At 35.2% G+C, this 22,344-nt stretch overlaps 2 protein-coding genes across 2 annotated transcripts; one reads left to right on the forward strand and one right to left on the reverse strand.

Moving 5' to 3' along the window:
- The first annotated feature begins 1,824 nt into the window (after positions 1 to 1,824).
- On the forward strand, positions 1,825 to 2,274 carry LOC141653910 (transcription repressor OFP16-like). The gene has a single exon (XM_074461777.1). The coding sequence runs from the start codon at positions 1,825 to 1,827 to the stop codon at positions 2,272 to 2,274; it is 450 nt and encodes a 149-aa protein (XP_074317878.1).
- A 4,565-nt stretch (positions 2,275 to 6,839) lies between these two features.
- LOC141652566 (uncharacterized) lies at positions 6,840 to 18,550 on the reverse strand. The gene is made up of 11 exons (XM_074460089.1): positions 18,204 to 18,550; positions 15,062 to 18,106; positions 12,887 to 13,019; positions 12,711 to 12,793; positions 11,857 to 12,092; positions 11,347 to 11,433; positions 10,083 to 10,182; positions 9,260 to 9,470; positions 8,244 to 8,809; positions 7,352 to 7,652; positions 6,840 to 7,137 (listed from the first exon to the last, which is right to left on the reverse strand). Exons 2-10 carry the CDS (start codon positions 17,951 to 17,953, stop codon positions 7,617 to 7,619), a joined length of 4,344 nt encoding a protein of 1,447 aa, XP_074316190.1. The 5' UTR covers positions 17,954 to 18,106; positions 18,204 to 18,550; the 3' UTR covers positions 6,840 to 7,137; positions 7,352 to 7,616.
- Between the last annotated feature and the right edge of the window lie 3,794 nt (positions 18,551 to 22,344).

Here is a 22,344-nt window from a genome sequence, read left to right on the forward strand (position 1 = left end):
GTAGTTGCTCTATTGAGATTACCCTATATTTAAAGCTACTATTTTCGTTTCTACTTTCCAACCTCGTGTAAAAGTAAGTTACATGTAACTTTCTCTTCTAAGGGAAAAAAATAGGGTTAGATGTTTTTTAGTATGATTTTGTTATTCTATTTTTGAGTATGAGTGGGATGATAGAAAGTTGGAGTCTTTTAAACTGTTTGTTTTAAAAGAGTCGGGTACAAACACTTACAATGCTAATTTCGTTCGTGTTTAAAGACGATCCTCATAGATTGTGAGTTTTTAATAATTCCTTATGTTGTAACACATTTAAAAAAAATATAATAGAAAATGTATAGAAAAAAATACACAGATTCAGATATGTTAGTTACGTCCACAAGCAGAAGGTGGAGATTTTATTACAGAGTATGTAATTAAGAAGTTCCAGATTTGTTAGGGTTTAAACTCTCTAAGACCAATACATAAAACCTAGGAAATTTCAGTCAGAAAACCTCAACCCAGACAATGTGCTTCACTACCCTTGTCTGGTGGGGGTTAGGCAATACATACAACCTAGGAAACGCCGATCAAATACCATTTAAGTTTCAGGGTTGTTGCCTCTGGAGCGCTAGCTCCAGCTCCATGGCTCAGCTCCGCCCCTGAACCCCTAATTGAAACTCGTAATGTAGCAAACCTAATAGATTCAAATCATAATCTAACACTCTAGATCCATAATCCTGAATTGCCCAAGTTTTTGGAAATTAAATTTCCTTCGCGGATCAAATTAATACGAGTATATAAATGTAGAACAATTAGAGTCAAGGATAAATCTATTCGAGTCAGCATTCAGGGTTTAATTTGATCCAAAATAGATAGAGCCTAAAATCCGTATAACTTTGATTAAAAAAACATAACTATATATTTAGCTCAATTATAAAACATGATAATAATTACACAAGTTATTATTTAAGTTTTTTTGTCAACAAGTTATTATTTAAGTTTAGTACTACTATGATTCTTTGTTTTAACCAAAAAGTTAGACCACCCAAAAAAATTGTTTTTAAAAATCTAAAACTCAAATAATTAATTAACTATAATAATAACCTTCTTAAACACCAAAAGCTATGAGCATGTGACATATAACAATCTTGTCCCCACATTAATATTACTCTCTCTGTCCCGATCATTTATTAACGTTTGGTTTTGACTTAAAGACTAAGAAGAGATGACCAATTATTTGATGACAGATGGACCAAATTGAGTGTGAAGAATCAAATTATTCATCAAAAATATTCTCGAAATAGAAAGGTAAATAATTGACTAAGACACCCAAAATGAAAAATATAAACAAATAATCGAGACAGAAGGAGTACGAGATTATTTAGTTACGGAGTAGGAGTATTGTTCACTCTCGTCTCTCCTAGTAGTACCAACAAACATTAGTACATAATTAGTTAATTACATTACACACATACTCATATATAAGGACATCCCTCACCCTCTCCACATTCTCACAAATCACACAAACTAAGCCACACATCCACTAAAAAACTCTAAAAAGGTCCAAAAAAGAGAGGAAAAAAAACTCCTATATATCTAATTTAAATTGTGTTGATCATGTACAACACACTAGGTAAAAACCTCCACCACCTTTGTTTCTCCATAATAAAACGTCCTCAACCCCAATTAACTAACCCGTCTCACCATAACCGCGACTCAGAGCACGACAGCCAGCATAATAGTTCATCCCCATCCCCGCCGCCTCCATATATAGACTCTACAAAAAACTACAATTCCATCTTTGATGACATCACATCCCCCTCCTCAGTCTCTGACACTGACACAGATATGCCAGAGGCCCCAGTGACCCCGGACCTCACAGCTGCCTATGCCTCCCGCCGGTTTTTCATTTCCTCCCCTGGCAGGTCAAATTCCATAGTTGACTCCCAGTCAACCACGTCATCGCCAGAGGAGGACACTGACACCCCACCAGCAATGGCTGGTGGGGTGGCAGTGGAGACTTACTCACCTGACCCTTACGTGGACTTCCGGCGGTCCATGCAAGAGATGGTGGAGGCGCGTGAGGTGGCGCGTGAAGGTGTACGTGAAGCGTGGGAGTATTTACAAGAGTTGTTGTTGAGTTATCTGTCATTGAATCCAAAGGGAACACATAAGTACATTGTTAGAGCTTTTGCTGATCTGGTTGTTAGTAGTATGTCCCCTATTATTAATCATAATATTAATAATTGTAGTGACAATAATAGTGCGTACGTTCAACTTTTTAATCATGCAATTTAATTATCTGTATAATAAATAAAATCAATATTAATTTTAGTGTGCATTTCTTATTATTTTTATTTTTACGTGTCCGTGTTTTTTTTATCATTTGTTGTGGTCTGGATTGAAGCACGATAGGATTATATACATAAATGCGATATAACTCTCTCTAATTAGGATTTACAAAATTACGTTCTTAGAGAATTAAACTCAATTCAGCAAGGAACGGGGAATTTTTTTACTTTTACCATAGAACAATATACTGTTATAATGATTGATCTTTAAATGACCAGGACAGAGGGAGAGTTATATTGTTCTATTGTAAAAGGAACGGAGAATCTTTGTTCTATTATAAATGCGATATAATTAACTCTTATGCAACTTAGAAAAGGGGGAATCGAACCTGAGACTTATTATATATTAATTCAAAATTATGACAGAATTAATAAAATATTATGGTCGAAGCTACTTTAGTGTTCTTTCTACTTGATGATAAAAAGTGAAAAAGGGTTATGCGTAAAAGTAGAAGAACAAGGTAATTTATTAACTCGGAAAATTGGATCCCTTTCATGTAAAAAGTAATTAATCAGTTCAATGTACGTGTCTATTTTTAAGGAGCTATTGCATAGGATAAAAATTGTACTCTAATTCAAATTGCATTGTCTCATTCGGTGAAGACGTACAAGTACGTCTTCACCGAATTGTGTTACTTAGCTTTCCTTATCGTTCATTGTTTGTTTCTTCAACGAACCCTTGCATGCAGGACATATTTACAAAACGATGACGTATAACCGTTTGTATTTGCTTAAGTAGGCATATGTAATAGTCTCCAACTTAGAAACTAATTTTGTAGGGATGTTTACGTAAAATAACTGATGATTTTACGATAATGTTTGTATATGTGACCATTTTACACAAATATTCGAGAACTTTTTGTTTATTTGAATGAAAAATTAAACTTTCTACTTTCTTTGTCTTAGTCATTTACTCATTGTGTATCTTTTATTTTCTTTGTTTGTACTCCGTAACCGATATTTTAGTCAAATGTAAACAATTTGGAGACGAAGGTTATTAATATTATGTCTACTTATCATCATCACATGCACTAACAATATTTATACAATCCAAATGGGTTTTATACATGTGGTAGTTGCTCACCTCATTCCTTAACCATGTGGTCACGGGATCAATCCTGGTTATGGGAATTGAGCAAACTCTTCTTTTAGCTGAATTACCGCTTGAATGCCTCTTTGTGAGAACATATGTTGGAAGGGGATTTATACACTGTGATCGACGGTGGACATCCCGGTTTACACCAAAAGAAAAAGAAAAAAAAAATTATACAGCATGTATGTAATATAATATAAAAAATTATTATTAAATTTACAACTAGTCATTTCATGGTGTCTATAAAAAAATAAAAAAATTATATGTAGATTAAAGTTTAAGTATAGTACTCTATTATTGTTCAATAACATACCACAAATTTCAATATATTATTAAACTAATTAATCTAATAAAGTATTATTACTACATTATCCTGGTTTGTTCACCAAAAATGTAACTAAAAGTTAAGTTCAAATTTGTCTTATGTGATTAATTAATTGAATGAGCTACTAATTAATTCACTAATTTAACTCCAATCTTAATCAGCACCACGTGCACTAATATTTTATATTGTACTCTAAAAGTACACTTAGTAGTATTGGCTTATAACCAGGGACGAAGCTAGAAATGAATCATTAGAATAGCACATAAAGTTTCGTCTTTTTATTTTATGTTTATGATAAGTTCTCTTGTTTAAGGATGCTTGATTGCCAAAAAAAATGAAAATTTAACTCTTTTTTTTGGGTTTGGAATAGCAATTGTTACCCTTTTTACTACTCCTTTCGTTCTGACCAATTGTTATCCTTTCGTTTTGGCACAAAGACTAAGAAAAGAGGATTAGGCCAATTACTAAATGACAAGTAGAACAAATTGAATGAGAATGATCAAATTAGTCATCAAGTTCATTCTTAAAATAGAAAGGACAACAAATGACTGAGACACCCAAAAATAGAAAAGGACAACAAATGACCGGGACAGAGGGAGTACAATAATTCTCTCTTGTGATGGACATATCCGTCACAAGCTTGCGACGGGTCAAATGCTATCCATGTGGAAAGATAAGACAAAACAGATTGTTACTCCCTAGACATTTTTCTTTTGTCTTATCTATGCAACATGTATATTATTTGACCCGTCGCAAACTTGCGACGGACGAATATGCCCGTCATAAATGAGAATTTGTGTTTCTACTAACTAGTTCCGCCCCTAATTATAATAGTATTAACATACGGAGTAATAATTATAATCATCATTGGTGCAGAAATAATTGCTACTAGGTAATTTGTGTTAAATGGGTGGGTAATGAGACAAGGCAATCCCTAAATAATTAAATTATACTTGTAAGATCAAACAGAAAACAATGTCGGGAATCCTGATTTTGTTGTTTTGTGCATGGAAAATGTTTAAATAACATTTAAGTAAAGATTATATAACCAAGTTTTGGGATTTGTTATACTTCTATCTCGATAAATTATTGTCCTTTGATTTTATCACAAAGACCAAGAAAAGAGAAGAAGACCAATTATTAAATAACAAATGGATAAAATTGAATGTAAGAGATTAAATTGTTCATCAAATGAAATTCTAAAATAGAAAAGACAACAATTAATCGAGACATCCAAAATTGAATAGGACAATAAATGACCGGGACGGAGGGAATATGTAGCATCTTCCATGCAATAACTTTGTTACAACTCACACCTAAATTAACCAATGGCTAATCTATCTCAATTATGATTTGTAAACTCCAATTATGTGTTTAAGTAACTTTGGAATTAATAAGGTGTTGAAACATTTTATATGTGATAGGAGTTTGTTTTCCTGTGGCGGAACCAGGTGTTTAATCTTAACGAGGCAAAAAATTTCAATAAAGATAAAAGTGTAATAACATATGTAAAACTGCCTTGAAAATTTTCAATAAAAATGAAAGTGTGAAAATTTTAACTAAGAACCTTAAAATTTTCACCCTTTAACGAGGACGAGCGTCCCTAGCTCCGCAACTACCTTCGTCATACTACAATTAACACAATATATATTGTTATTATCATGAAATAATGGGTTAACCATATTATACATCTAAAGTAGTACCTCTTATTGTTTATTTTCTGAGTTTTATTTTAAAGTTTTTGAGTTCTACTTTAGTATAGAGTTTTTGAACACATTTACTAAAACATCACACTAAAAAAATATAATATTGCTCAAAAACTATATTTATAAATGGTAATATCTTTCGGAAAAAATGTATATCTTTCCAAAAACTTAAGTCCGGCGAGTCTACCGGATGCGTAATCCTTTTTCTCTGAAATGGCCGGATCCAACTCCCTAATAAATTGACAAAATTCTAAATCCGTATTAATAGTGATTCATACAACGATTTTAAGTAAAACCTGAACCGTCCACAACTAAATAAGAAGCAGTTGTTACTTGTTACGATATGACACGTGGGCTCATGTGAACTAAGACTCCAAATATGATAGATCAGCCATTGGCCCATTATATAAGAGTTTTATAGTGGTAGCAATTGATTGGATTAAATTTGATGAAAATAATTGCTTTAATTTGATTCGTGTTTTTGGGAAGTTGATTAATTTTGCCAGAAAATATAGTGACATATAACAGATTCTAGATTCTAGATTGGTTTAGATTAGAAAATTTGAAAGTGACTCAATGAATTCCATTGATGGCAATCTAAAACCAAAAAAATAGTTAGGTAACATTGCGTATATCGGGTGTATCACGTCCTGCCACACTTAACTATAAGAAGCCTTATATTTATTTTATTTTATTTACAACTTATATTTACTTATTTTTGAAAAATATTGTCAAAATTAATATTTTCCATGGACTATTACATTTGAAAAATGTAATTTTCTTCTTTTGAAACAACCATCTTAGCTATTTAGGAACAATAAAATCGGCATTTAACTTATCTTAATTCGACTTTTAAGATCTCCTAAACTTGTATTTAGGGTTAGATCGCAGACCCCATATCCACCAACCGAAACCACCCAACCCTATCTCCAAACACAAAATCTCATTTGTGACGACACGTATCCGTCACTTTCGAGTGACGGATACCATTTTCCCTCACAAATGACCCAATTAGAGGAGAGAGGGAAGCACATGGGGGTGCCCCCACCTTGCCCCCCTATCCGTTTTGAGAGTGGCATTATCCGTCACTTGCTCCGACCCGTCTTCAGCAAGACTAATTGATCTCCAAAAAGTTCAAGTCAGGTCATCGGCGATGAGGTGGTTGTGGTCGTGTAGAATTATCCCTATAAATCACCTTTAATACGAAACTTGATACTCCGTATGTAATATTAGTATAACCATAAAACCCGTCACCCACTTTTTCGGGAAAAAAAAAATGAGCCAACGAACGGAATTAGAACCGTCAACAAGGGTTGGCCTCAACGTAGCTTCGCCTCTAATGTTTCATAACAATACCGTAAATGCCAGGTCGAGAAATAAACACGGAATTGTTCCAGAATATTATCCTCTTTGCATTTAGCAAACTGGGTTTTTAAACTGTTCTTCCATTTACAAAATGCAGTAAACTCTAAAGCTAACTTAACAGCCTAGGTACTTGTATTGACCTCCTTAAGCTAATAAGAGCCTTGCACAGGCTTAAAAAGTTGCAGAAATAATATACAATCACCAAAATCCACCAATGAAGTATTCGCGATCAACTAAAATAGTAAAATAGCCAATTCTTAATTGTGCAGATAGATATGATCCTCGGCGTCCTCAATACTGAATGTCAAAATGGTCGGTAACCTACATTTAGCAAAAACAAAGAATCCTCAATTCTAAACACAAATTCTCATTTCTGACACGTCATAAGTTTGTGACGTCTAACAACCGATTAAAATAATTTTAAAAGGGTAGTTGGTCGTGAGATGTCAGAAGTCACTTTTCGTCACAAGCAAGAAAATCTGGCATCGTATCAAACAAGTAAAAACTGAAAGGAGAAATGAAGGGAAGTGCATACCTAACAGTACATCTCCGGGTCGTCATGCTATAGAAACTGTTATTGTCAAAATGTTACTGAAATCAGAGATGGTATAGCCCTCATGGTTGAGAGTTTTGCTTTATCCATGAAATGCGGAAAAAAGAGAGAGAATGGAAACTGGATATCTAAACAAGACGACTTGGAATGATGAGCGATGGCTGTCCTCAAATCTGAGAATTAGTTTATCTACACATGCGGTATATTTACTTCATCTCTTTGCATACAAGAAAATAGTTGAGGGTAATCAGGTATGAGCATCAATGTCCTCGTTTGAACCAACCTGTACATCAAACATTAACAAGAATTAGGGTTTCGTACTTTGCAGGTCCGAAGAGAAGTCCGACACTCTTAAACCCACAAATGTGACGAAGAGAAGTGAACAGAAACTTTTTAAAAAAAAATATCAGCTCATGATCGGAAGGTTTTCATAAATGCATCTAAAATGGTGTCAGTCAAATATTACAATTACACAATACAAGAAACGCAAATCACTCGTGAGCTTCTTTTACTGAGGTCTATTATCAACATACATTAGAAACTGATGATTACCGGGCTTTAAGTCGAGAGTTTCGACATAGAAGGGAATGTACATAAATGTAATGATTGATACTCCTCTTTCCCTAACCAGTGATTTATATGTTCTCTATTTTGGTCCATCCGAGGCTCCTAGCTAATGGCTAACAGTTAAATAGTTTACGTTTCCTTTTTAGATATGTTCTGCATGGTTGTGAATGAAGTTCAATTTTCTTACCAACTTGCATGTTCTTAGGTAAAATCTCGATCCATTAGCAATGTAGACTATTTGTACCATCAAGAGAAATATTTATCTCGGCTTTTGCCAAGAAAATAATACAACAAAAAAGAAGAATACCTTAGGAACACCGCTTCCTTGAGAGAAACCAACAGTACTGCTATCACCCCCATCAGAGCCCGTGTTACTCGAAGACTCTGAAGAAATCTGTGCTACAGTTAGCAACGAGCCATTCGAAGAAACACCAGTTGCACTATGTGAGCATGGTATGCTTGGTTCATGCAACTCCGAATTTGAGCCAGCCTTCATCTCTACAAAAGGAATAGACTCTGGTTCATGAATATCACCATGCCCAGACACAATGTTGCCATTAATATGCAAGTCAGGGTTCAACGTCGTATTGCTAGAAGCATTTTCCACTCTTTCATCATTAATGTCCATCGGTGTTGGCTGGCCTTCAGCTATATTGGCATCATCCAATTCCTCGACATCCATTCCACTTTTCACTTCAGGCCCGCAATTTTCAGTATCACAATCAGCAGGTCTTCCATCAGATGAAGACTCCGGAATGCCGGGAGCGACAACATTTAAATCGAATGGAACATTTAAGCAATCATCAACCTCAGATTTTGCCACTCCATTATCGAGTTGCTCAGTGCAAGAATTGGTATTATTTGTGTTGTTCTCTAGTAGAAAAAAGGCAATAAATGCATTAATCACAGCATAGAATTAACTTCTCAAAAGGGCACAATTAAAAAGCATAACATCTACAGCTATGTTCCGTAATGGAATTCTGAAATCCGTGACTTGATATATATACGTACTATCATCAAATTACAGAAAACATATTGGTCAACATGCTGTCTTTCTAAATGGCGTTTACATTGTGCAAAAAGAAAGTGAAGATAGATGACATGGAAAGTCGTAGTAAAAAGTTAAGATAAACGCATTTGGCACAGTGGCACACAATTTTTGAAATTACGGCTGTGTTGTCCGCTTTCCATTATAGGTTACATCCGTGCCATCCTGATACTGACATTTTATACCATTACCAACATCGTGATCTATTCCGATTTTTTATACTATGGGATCAGAAAACCTAAGAAACTTCACATGAGCTGGTTATTAAATGTTACCTATTGTGGATATGCCTTCATTAAGCAACTTTTGCTTCAAAAGTGGCTTCTGAAGCATATCTGTATGAGCAAACACTAACATATTCCTGGATCTCATTTCTTCCTTGATATGTTCTTTAAGAGGCTGGAAACCAAATACCGAAGTCCATGTCTCCAGGAGTTCAGGAATAGCAGGAATGACCAAATTCTCAATGCCAAGGGATCCGAGAGCCTGAAAAACATTATATGTAAAGGTTGATAGAACAATAAGGCACAATAAGTAAAAAACTGGAAAGGCACTAAAAAATACATGTCCAGAAGGGAAGGCAGGTCACGCGTGTGTCAAATTTTCTAGTCATAATGGATATGTGTCGACTAGTTTAGTTGATAAAGTCACTGATGGGTAGTATTGATGACCTGAGATAAGAACCCACGGGCATTAAAAACTGCCCTGGTCGCTCAAGTTGCACAAAAAGAAAAACATGAAACAATAAACACACGAGTAAAGTTTATTATTATGACAAGATCTTCAGGTAAGAGATCGAGAATGAGACTTATCAGATTTTCAAATTTCAACAAGGCAATTCTACTGGTACTCTCTCATTGTGCCACGTTAACTACTCATGAAGACAATATAAAAGAGAAAATCAACTGATAGAAAGACTATTTATCAACCATTATATATTCTGTGTCATTGGCTGATCACCCGTCATATCATCTATTTGGACTAATAAATACACTGACAACAAATGCGAGACAGGTGAGTTCAAGAAAATATGAAAAGTAGAAACAATGACTGGCATACAATTTCCCAAATAAAAAAAATCTTGACCTAGAAACTCACCAGCTCAATTGCAGTGAGAAGCCTTCTGCACATTCCTTGGCGCCTATATATATTCCGTGTCCCGATGAATGGCATCTCTGCGAGCTGCTTCCCATGGATTCTGATTAACATGACAAATATACAAACTTCGTAAAATTGACTTCCGAAACAAGAATTCCATTTGTGCTATATTTCATGTATTCTGAACACTGTTTTTTGAACAAAAAAAGTCAAGAGCTTGGGAGGGCCTTACGCCCTTACCTAATACGTTTCTCCCTTCCCGACACCGTTATAATCTTTTACAAAATAACAAATCTATATTGTATATATACTAACTATAATGGCATTAGGTTTAGTTAAATAATTTTACATCAACAATTATCAACTCATTATAGCATTAGTACAAAAAAACACCCCAAAAGAAAATCAAATCTTTAGTATTTACTGAATTACTTCCAAGACTTGCCATATGTTTCCATTCAGGTGGAACAAGGACTTGATATAATTTTTGGCTTTTGGAATATGGTGAGGTGAAGGAAAACAACGCACTAAACTGCCTGCACTTCTCTTAATTTTGAAGTAGCAGTTGGTTGATAGAAATCGTGATGCAATTTCCAATATCGGTCATCCTTTTACGCGAGGAAATCAGTGACAGAACATAGGATTAAATCTCAGTTTCAGTCGGGTTACCAATTATCATGGCCTGGTCTTCCTAAATGAGGTCAATATCGCATCAAAACGCTGAAAAATGCGGCTGAGATAAACTCGAAAACCTTTAAATCTCGATCATTACCTCCCACCAAATTTACACATATCTTTAATTATTTTTACGTTCCTCTTTAAGGAATGAGAATCGATCTTAAACTTCAAAAATTGTTTCTCTAATATACCAAAGAAACTGGTAATGCAACAACTCAAAATATAACAAAAACAAGAAGACCACACAGATAACAGTTGCTCTGGTTTTCGATGTCATGCTCTACGTATGTCATCTCAAAATGATAGAATAAAAACAGGGCCTCAGGAAATCAGGATCCAGTGCCAGTCTATCACAATGTTTAAATTACTCCCTCTATTTCCGCCAATAGGCTCCATTATTCAAAATTCACCTCACAAGTGAAAAATAAATAGGGCATATAGACTGAAATAGAGGTAGTATTTATTTCGGCACCTGAATAAGATACTCCGTATCTCTTAATGAAGTATGGGAAAAATTCGAACATAATAAAAGAATCTAACTGAGGTTCCAACAATTCTCATTTTCTTCTAAGATAATAGACACTACCTGATGGATGCTGCAGATATTACTTCATCTCCTTTCTCCAATACAATAGTAAAAAAACCACTGAAGTTTATCCGCATCAGATTGGACCTGCGTGAAGCGAGCAAGATATATCATATATGTGGTAAATTATTTTATCCAAATCAAGTCTACTGCACAAAAAACTTTTCAGCGGCATACAGACAGTACAAAGGAGCCAAAATGAAAGTGTCTTTAAGATATAAAAAACACAAATGATGAAGGACACCTACAACTATGTCAACGGGATTGGTGATTAAAGCTAAAGATGGAAAGGATTTACAGCCAAGATGCCAAATAAATCAAATACGGTTCAAGAACTAGTCTGATAATGACACCTCCAATCCATCGCCGAAAAGGAAACAAAGGAGAAAAAGAGGAAAATAAATAAATGAAGCTAATAAGAACTGAGGAAGAAAAGAAAATGTAAGACAAATCAGGAAAACAGAATCCGAGTATGTAGATTGTTTGGCTACATAGCAGATTTTTTCTTACCCAGAGTTATAGAGAACATTCCGTATCAAATTTACGTGACTTCTATGATCAATGATAGGCACAAAGCACTCATCCATAACAGACAGTGCAACTGCCAATTTAGAATTATTTTCAATCTTCTGAGATTCTAAGGAATCAACTGCTGCTTTAACGTCAACGCGCTGAAGTAGGGTCCACGAAAAACCATCTCCCAAATCACTTTTTGTCCCAACAAGTGTTTGTAATTGCTTATATATCTGGACACAAAGCAAAGATGTCAAATTTTTTATGTAGAACAAGCTAAAAAATAAAAGTCAGCAATAATAATGTTTGAAGCTATATAATCCCATATAAGAAGTTGGAGAATAGAAGCTAAAACCTAAACGCATGGAAGCTACACCTTTTAGTTCTAAACAACAACAACATTACCCCAGTGCCTCAATAGCTCCCGCAAATTGCGGGGTAAGGGGGGGTTGGATGTACGCAGCCTTACCTTTGTGCTAGCAATACCTTTTAGTTCTAAAATTCAAGGGGAAAAAAACATTAAAATGCAATAACTGGTGTTTTTTCACCAAGCGGTAAGAGCACATCATCGCACCGTTATAAGTGATGGTATAAGCATAATATCATTATGCAACCAAAATTAGCCTTTTCTTAAACTAGTATATCACTGCATTATTAATGCAAACATGCAATGACACAAAACGCCCCAGAAATTTTGCTGCAGGAGATTCCCAAATTATCTATTACTACAACCAATATCTAGCTTATCGTACAATATTTGTGCCATTGTCCTTACGGTATATATGACTCGAAGAAAATAAGAGAATTATTTTAAAAATACGCAGGTGTAACTGAAGATTAGTTTGAAAAACCTGTTCACAGATTTTCTCACAGAAGGTTGCCTTTCCAGATGCCATGAGGACAAGATCATTCTCATCGGTACATGATAGGTGATCTACAAAGAAGGAAAAAACATATCTTTTCAACAAAAGCTCATTGTCACGGAAACAAAATGACTAACAACGAAAACAGGTATGTAAGTAACTACATTTCTCCTCGCATAAACAGCAAGTGGCCAATGATGAGGAAGCTGTATTGCAATCATCAGTCACTTGATTTCCAACTTCCCCGCAAAATTTGCAAGAACAGAAAGTACAACGCCATTCACCCGAGGGAATCTCCTGCAAATAATAGTAGACAACATATTACAATGAAAAACTATAACAGTTGCTTATAATGCGCACCATGTAAATAAGATAATTCAAAAGGAACACATTCAATAGTCAATAGATAACTGCTTGCATTGTAACCAATATGTGATGAAAAAAGCTTATTAGAGGAACTTAGACAGCGGTAACCAGATTCATAATGCGCGAGACTATAATTTGCAATTCGACCTCAATAGTGAAGACACGGAGCTGTACCATAAACATAATATGAATTCCTAATAATAATACGCTTTATTTTACAAAGATTTATTAAAGGTAAAAAAATGATGGATGAACTTAAAAGTCAAACTTAGTAAGTAAAACTTATTAATTTTATCTTGTTTTCCAACTGTTTCATAGATAATCAAGGTAAAAGATATTAACAGAACATATATACTTTGCTTTAGTCTATGTTACTCAGACTGGTTTAGAATATCCGACACGGGTACATGTCTAAGTGTCCGACTCGGCTAATTTCTTGCAAAAACTGCATATTTTTGGTCCAAAATGAGGTGTCCAACTATCATACCCATTTTCGAGTGTCAAGTGGTGGACACGGGTACACAATGCAATCGGAAGAGCCGTAGGCATTATTACAGAAAAGTACAATAAAAATAATCTCGGGTTGTAAATGCACCATTGCCTTTAATGTGCATTGGTGCACCCTATCTTCTAGAAATCTAGACCACCCACTTTCACAGTTACATTTCTTCTTCACATATTACTAAAGGTCTTTTTGCGTTCATGGTTCTGTTCTGTTCAGCCAATAAACGTTCTTGCCTTATATGAGCTTTTCATCTACTTTTTTCTTGTTCGATTTAAGTTGGAAACCCAAAATTTATGGTCTTTTTTTGAAACCAAAATTAAATCAAAGCTTAATACAATATACGTGGCCTATGTTACTCCGACTTGGATACAAGTGTCGGACACTGGTACATATCCAAGTGTTGCTTTGGACAACAACAACAACAACAACATTAGAGCCTTAATCCCAAAATGTCAAGTGTTGCTTTGGACATGACAAAAATTTTGAGAAACGAGAAGCCTGCCCTAAAACGAGGATACGGGTGCAGGGGCACGTCTTTAAAGCAAAAATAAGTTCTTAATTTGAAATATTCCGATTATGTTGAGTATAATACTATAATGGAAAGAAGTTTGACAAATAAGACATAAAAAATCATTAAATATAATACTAAATGCCTTATAAACCTCTCTTCCCCTACTTTTGTGCTGCAAGCCTCACTAGTTCAGTTCTCCTAGGAGACATGTCGGACTAATAAGTGTCCATACCCATATCCATATCGTGTCGTATCGACACAAGCTCGTAAAGCGAAGAGTCGAAGTAACATAATACATGGCAACTTTTTTATTTAAGGGAATATTTTGTGTATCAAAAGATTATGTCAACACTTTTTCTCCATCATTAACACACATCAAATAATTATGTAGAAAACAAAAGTAAGCCATGCTCACATTTGCTGAAAGGGTATTAAAATGACCACTCGTGATTCCATATTTGTCGTGAATCTGAGCAATTTTTAGGCCAACGGATACACGGATTTGATCTTAGTAATAAGTGTATTCAAGCAAGTCGACTTGCAAGTTTTAACATACAGATACGCTAACAAATAGCGAATCAATTAGCAATTTGCAGTCTCCGGGAATTCAAACATTAATAAATAGTATCATATTCTTTATCACGTAGCAGATCTCGATGAAAGATATTGGGCCTTCCCTTCCTACCAAAATGTTTAGAGCGGAGAGAAAAAAAAACCAAGAAACCCAGCACCACCAACCCACTTTCATGAATTAGTCACAAGCATTGCACACACAGGAACAAGAAAGCAACAATCCTTGTCATGGCAATATGAGATAATAAATAAGTTCGTGCAACGTGCGTAAATATCACATACTAAAGTAGTAAACATATTTGATACACCATACAAGCTCTTAGCAGTCAGCTCAAAAAGTTGGGGCGTGCAAAATAACGTGGTAATCGATTGCATGAGAAGTACCTCTATAGTCAAACAGTCATGATGAAATGTTGATGGGCAGCCATCACAACACATCAAATCTCCACCATCTCCACAGACTGCACAAGTATCGTCATTTGGATCATCATCGTCAACAATTACAGTATGAAATCCATTAAGAATGGCGGCATCTTGTTTATTCCAGGAGTCCAGCTGGCACTGTATTAGAGACTGTCCATTTTCTAGACACAAATTTTCATAGGGCTGACCAAGTGTACTCCCAGCGTGCTTCTCAAATTCAAACACTGAAATAACTTCCTTACAACAAGGACAATGGATACCATCTCTGGTAAGGCTACCCTCCAGCATGGTCTTAGTTTTATGGCAGTCCATGTATCGCACTTTACCACCAAGACTGACTGTACCTGAATCAATCAGCCAAGCAAGTAGACTGTGCTTCCCTGAATATGATATGGCTTGATCGCTTGCTGTCAACCCCTTAGACCTGCGAGCTACCAAGACACACCGTCTTCTACTTTGGTTTCCGTCCTTAACAGAAGACTTGCTTTTCAAAGTCTTATTTTTTTTCTTTCCTCCTGACTTGCTTCCACATTTATCCCTATCTTCATCAGAAGAATCATTATGCTTCTTTCTCTTGTTCTTGTCTGATCTAGTCTTGGATACAACTCTAAATAGTCTGCCTAATACCTCTTCTGGTAATGGAGTAAAGGAAAAGTTAGAGTTAGCAGCAGTAGAATCGGCTTTACCCTCCTCGCATTCCTGTTGAAGTTTAAAGTAAGCCTTCGTGACAGACCAGTGAGTCCTTCCTTTGGGGTTAATATATACAGCATCATGATACTCTCTCCCATTTCTGGGTCTGTGTTCAACAGTCCAGCCTGCTCGTAGAAGCATATCGACAATTTGATTTCTTATAGCATTCTTTTCGAATGCAAGAGACCCAGGAATGTCACCCCTTTTAGATTTGACAGCCGAATTATTTTCAATTTTCAATGTTTCATTTCTTGTTTCAGCTGCAAGAGACCCGGAAGTTTCACCCCTCTCATGTTTGGCTGACGAATTATTTTCACTTTTCAAAGGAGTATCAGCTCCGCGCAATTTGGGCCTACCAGGTCTCATCTTCTTATTGGAAGATGTTCCCTTCGCGCTTGACACTCCATCAGTTTCAGAATCCTTTTGCTTCTTAGGTCTTCCGCGTTTCCCCTTCTTATTTGAACTTGCATCATTCATAATGCTTAGACCTTTATCTTCTTCTTCAGGTTCATAATCAACTTTACAGACTGAGAACTTCTTCCTTTGAACTTCTTCCTTTTCACAGTAATCAACAACTCTCTTGGACCTTTCACTTTTGCGAGTCCGTATAGAACTTTCAAATGACTTCTTGCTGACTTTTCCTGCTTCGTCTGCACCTTTGCAAAGGACTTTATCATCCTCTTTCGAGCATATAATTGATTTATGCTTCTCCCGTCTGTCCTTTTTCGTATTTGGTGTTGATTTATCACCCTTGTCTTTATCTACCATTTTAGAAACAGCAAGCACTTGATGGGTGTGCGCCGCCAGTTCTTTAGGATGATCTGCTGACTTTCTGGGTCTTCCGCGCTTCCTCTTAATTCCCAGAGTTCTAGGTGACATATCATTAGCATTATCATTTTCGGACTCACTTGCGAGATTGTTCGGCTGAACTACCTCACCATTTGACTGACCACCTGAGCTCATGAACCTTCCCTTACTACAACGCATTTGTGAAAGACAGGCAGCTTTGCCACCCCGATCCTTCACTGTAACTAAAACTTCTCCGGGACTATCAGACTTTATCTTCCTTTTATTGGATGATGCTCTAGTATTCCCAACACCAGCTTCACCCCCGTCCTTCACTGTAACTATAACTTCTCCGGGACTATCAGACTCTATCTTCCTTTTATTGGATGATGCTCTAGTATTCCCAACACCAGCTTCACCCCCATTCTTCACTGTAACTATAACTTTTCCGGGACTATCAGACTCTATCTTCCTTTTATAGGATGATGCTGCTCTAGTATTCCCAACACCAGCTTCACCCCCGTCCTTCACTGTAACTATAACTTCTCCGAGACTATCAGACTCTTTCTTCCTTTTACTGGGTGATGCTCTGGTATTCCCAACACCAGCTTCCTCTCCAAGCTCTTTAGGTGGCAGAATCCTAGATCTCAAAACTTTACCTAAAAGTCGGAATGTTCCTTCCTTAGTCTCACCTTTTATCTTATCACCCGGACTGCCTTCATCAGACTTTTGTTTAGAACCCTCAATGTCACTTCTTTTATCATAAGAATCTTTTGCTACACCGGAACTACATTTCAGGGACAAATCCAAGTCAGCATCACACACTTCAGGTGCTTTTTTGTCCTCACTCATACTAACAGAAAGGTTTAAAGAAAATCCCGATTTATCATCAATCTGACCAACGCCATCATTCAAATCACCCTCCTCCGCCTCAACTTGATCAACCAGCTTTTGCTGATCTTTCCCCGAACCCTTGCCACCATCACCACCTTCCTCCATAGCTTTTGAAGTCAATCGTGAACCCTCATCAGATAAACCCACACCATCACTCGACTTCTCCACTCCCAACTCCTTCCCATTTCCACTCACATCAGAAACTTTCTCCAAAATCCCAACATCTTTGCTTAACGGGCCCACGTCCTGCTCCTCATCCTCAACTTCCTTACCATTACAAACTAAACCATTAGCCTCACCCTCAGACTTACTAACTTCACAGCATTCACCACCACCACCACCACCACCTTCCTCAATCGAAAACGCATCGGTTTCATCATTCAAATTCAAATCAGGAATGTTAACCCTTTTCACATTACTACCCTTATCACTTAAATCAACCAAACAATCATCTTTCTTCCCAATACTAGACCTTAACCTCATTGTATCATCAAACTAACAACAACCCAATAAAATCTATACCAAACCCAGTTCAAATTTCAATCCCTAAAACCATTAAATTCAGTAAAAACAAACAAATAAATCAAACCTTGAACAATTTTTCTGCAAATTCTCGATCAACACCTCAAAAAAACCCTGAAAAATCAATAAAAAAACACGAAATTAATCAGCCAAATAAACACCAAACAACAAAAAATCTGATAAAACTAAAGTAAACCCATTAAATTAATACCTTTCAAGTAGCAAATCAATGCAGTTAAACTCAAAATCAAACAGAAAGATTCAATCTTTTGGTACAACAACATGAACTACTTGCTGCTATATAAAAGTTTGGTGAGGAAAATTGGGGAAAAAATTGAAGAGAGAGAAAGAAAGGAAGAGGGAAAGTCATGAATTAATGTGAAACGGAGGATTTTAATGCTTTTGTAATAAGGGTTTAAAATCAAAATTGATTCTTTTCAATTTAATTTTTTCTGGGTTTTTGAGCAAATTTGGTTAAGTATCATGTTGTATATTGAGAGAGTATGTATGTTTATTGTTGTCTAGTATGTCTACACTTGAAAGAGTTACAAAAACCTTAGAAAAATTGAGACTTTTGGGGGACAAATTAGGGGTATTTTTGTAAATTTATGTTGTTTTTGTAAGAAATATTTGGGGATTTTCCCTCCATTTGGTGTATTTGGCAAAATTTGGCTCCATGTTTCATGTTTTATTATTCTCTTTTATTATTGGTTGTTAACTTGGTATGAAATTGAGAGTTTGAAAAATGAGGTCAAAGTATAATGGTTTCAATAAATCTCTAATAAGACGATTTATCTGTCTTAAAAGATAAGTCTTTTGCTAATATTTATGCATTTTGTTTTTATTTTATCTATAAAACTGATAGTTATTTGAGTGTCTTAACCGTAAGACGGATAATGTCTGTCTTACATGAGAATTTGTGGGTCCTTTTGAAGATTGGATATAAATGAATTAATGTTTTTGGTTGGATATAAGGTTCTTAAGTTTTTTGGGTAGATTATCGTTGCATTAATGCAGAATGTAATCTTTGTGGATCTTAACCCAAAAAAAATTGAAATCAATATCGCGTTAATTGAGTGATTTAGTAATCAAGTTTATCTATATTAATGAGTACAGATTTTTTCTAATTCGTAATAGAGAGTGCAACTAACTTCTTAGATTATTACACGTATACATCGACATGGAATACTACTTTATTAGGTATGATACCTCGTTAGTCGTTACTCATATACCCCGACCTGAAATCCATGGTTCCTCTCATCCCTTTTCTTTTTGTCGTTAACTTATCTGAGGTCTCGTCCCCGTCCCCAACAGTGACTTTTTAAATTGAGCAAAGTGAACTTCAGTAATGTTTGTCCTTTTGGTAAACAGGGCCTTGCTGGTTTTTAAAGTTTGGATATAAGCTCAGTAAGATTTTTTAGGTAGATTATGCATTAATGTTGACTAAAATCTATAAGATTCTAACAAAAAAATCGAAATATAATATCTTGTAAATTGGGTGATTTGATAATCAAGTTTCCAGTATTGATGATCACAATCTCTTCAGTTTTAAACCGTTATCTAACTAGTATAAAAGCTGAGTCCTTTAGGCAATTTCTATTGATTCCTTATTTTTAGGGATTGAAAAAGTAAAAAAAAAAATTCCTACCCCCACGTTCTTGAGAAGGATTAATTACTCTCTCTCCTAAATAATCACTTTCTCATTATTCAAGAGATTTCAACTATAATACAAACAACCATACAAAATTATACTCAAAAGGAATTTGTTATGAACATTCTTTAAAAAAAAATCTTAACCATTAAAATGAGTGGATCTAACAATTTTGTTCATAAAAATACCGTATTGCTTTGAAAATAAATTTTTAAATCAACGAAAATTTGTATATACTAAAATTAAACTTGAAAACAAATGCACACATAAATTAAACTTGGAAAAAAAATACATATATATTAATATATAGTATTATAAAAATAAGGGAAACAAAATTTGAGATAACATTTGGCGAAATTGTATATTGATGAAGTTGTATAGAAAAATAAGGAAAAAATTACTCTTCCTCTTGAATATCTAGCCAGTAATTAGTAATTAAATGAGGCATGCAAGCATTAATCCAAATAATATTGATAAAGTTGTATAAATATATGGAGGTGCTGGTGATTTATTGAGTGTGGTTGTGGTGGACTGTTGGTTGTGTTTTTTTGTCGAATGGAGGTAAGTATGAAGGTAGGCGGCAGAGTTGTAGATAAGTTTAAAGGAAGACTTATAAAGGAAAGAATGAAAGAGAATTAATAGAGACTTTCTTTGGAATAAGAATCCTTCCCAGCGTTCTCCTAATTTGGTTGGTTGGCATAAAGTTTGTTTACCAAAGTCGGTTGGTGGTTTAGGAATTAAATCTTAAAGCTTGACTAATAAAGCTCTTCAAATGAAACTTTTATGGAAAATTCTTATGGATAAGGAAAGTATATGGGTCAAAGTGGTATCTAAAAAATACTTGAGAAATTGTTCACTATTTGACCATAAGCCTAATTCAGCCTCTTCTTGGCAATGGCGTAAACTAATGAGTCTTCGGACTCTATTTAGAAAAGGACTGAGATGGCAGGTAGGTAATGGTAGCAACATTAAGTTTTGGTCTGATAATTGGGTTTTTTCACACCCACTTACAAGCAGTATGGTTGATGATGATAGTAACCGTGATCTTAATCTTTTGGTTAAAGATTTCATAACCTCAGACAAGCAATGGGATGTCTGTAAATTATCCAGTTTAGTAAATAACGATATTATTAATCAGATTACTAATATTCCAGTGCCACATAATGATATTCCAGATAGGGTTTTTTGTCAAACACAACCTTTAAAAAACTTTTTTTTTCCAAACACCACCTTTAAAAAAAAAGTTTGTAAAACACAACCTTTAATAATTTTTCTTTTGTAAAACACGACATTTTGGCAAGTCTTGCAATAGGGTGACTTTAAGTCGATATTTAAGGTAGCAAAAGAGGTCAATTTGAGGTGTTCTTAGACTTTTGGAAAGGTGGTAGTACAAGTTTTCCAGGGGTTACCAATACGGTGGTGATAGGTGGCCTTATGTGGGGTTTATTGGTGTGTATAATAAGGTTGGTCAAGGAGTGAATTAAAGGTAAAAATAAATCAGAAAAACACAAATTCACTCCTTAACCACTCTTACTTTACACACCAATAGACCCCACATAAGTCCACCTATCACCGCCGTATTGATAACGTCTTGAAAGTTTATACTCCCACCTTTCCAAGGAGTCTAAAAACATCTCAAATCGACCTCGTTTGCTATCCCAAACATCGACTGAAAGTCACCCCATTGCAAGTGTTCAAGCTCTAGCCAAAATGTCGTGTTTAACAAAAAAATTTTTATTAAAGGTTGTGTTTCACAAACTTTTTTTTTAAAGGTGGTGTTTGGAAAAAAAAGTTTTTTAAAGGTTGTGTTTGACAAAAAACCCTTCCAGATACCCTAATTTGGGGGTTGTCTGTAGATGGAAATTTTTCTACCAAAACAGCAACCTGGTTAGCGCAAGGTTTGTTCGATCAAGCTCTTGACAAATGTGAATTTCAGTGGATTTGGAAATTGAATATTCCTCCTAAATTGAAATTTTTTTCTTTGGAAAGCCTGTGTTGACGGCCTTCCAACGAAAAGTAGACTTCTCAAGAGTCATATTGATGTCCCACCTCATTATGTTCTGTGCAACAACCCTTTTGAAAACAAAGATCATTTCTTTTACGAATGTCCCTTGATTGGGTCTGTCATCCAAGACATGAACATTTTTAGTTTCAACGAGTTTTTGTCAAATTATGATACTATTATAAGTCAAAGTTTTCTAACGAAACTTAATTATCTCAAGGATTTAATTTCAAAAGATGACTTTATAAAGATTATCTTTATTTGGTGGAATGCATGGTTCCATAGAAATGATATTATCTTTAATAATGTTAATTTAAGTAACATCAAACTTATTACTTTATGTAATAATAGCACTGAGACATGGAATGTGACTAGATTTAAGGATCTCAACAATCCCGAGGTAGAAGAGTCAGCTAGAAACAATTCTAGTAAGGAAGAGATTTGGTGGGAAAAACCTACAAACGGTTTCCTAAAGCTAAATTTTGACGGATCGAGAATAGAAGGTAATAAAGCTGCTTTAGGATATTTTTTAAGAGATCACAATGGTAAAGTCGTTTTGTTGGGAGCAAAAAAGTGCGGATCCAATAGTATCCTTGTTGCGGAAGCACTTGCTTTAAAAGAAGGTATTTTAGCAGCTAAATACTTAGGAATTTCAAAGTTAATTGTGGAGGGTGATAACTTATGTGTTATTAACTCGAT

Source organism: Silene latifolia, chromosome 4 (genome assembly GCF_048544455.1).
Source record: "Silene latifolia isolate original U9 population chromosome 4, ASM4854445v1, whole genome shotgun sequence".
Taxonomy (NCBI): Eukaryota; Viridiplantae; Streptophyta; class Magnoliopsida; order Caryophyllales; family Caryophyllaceae; genus Silene; species Silene latifolia.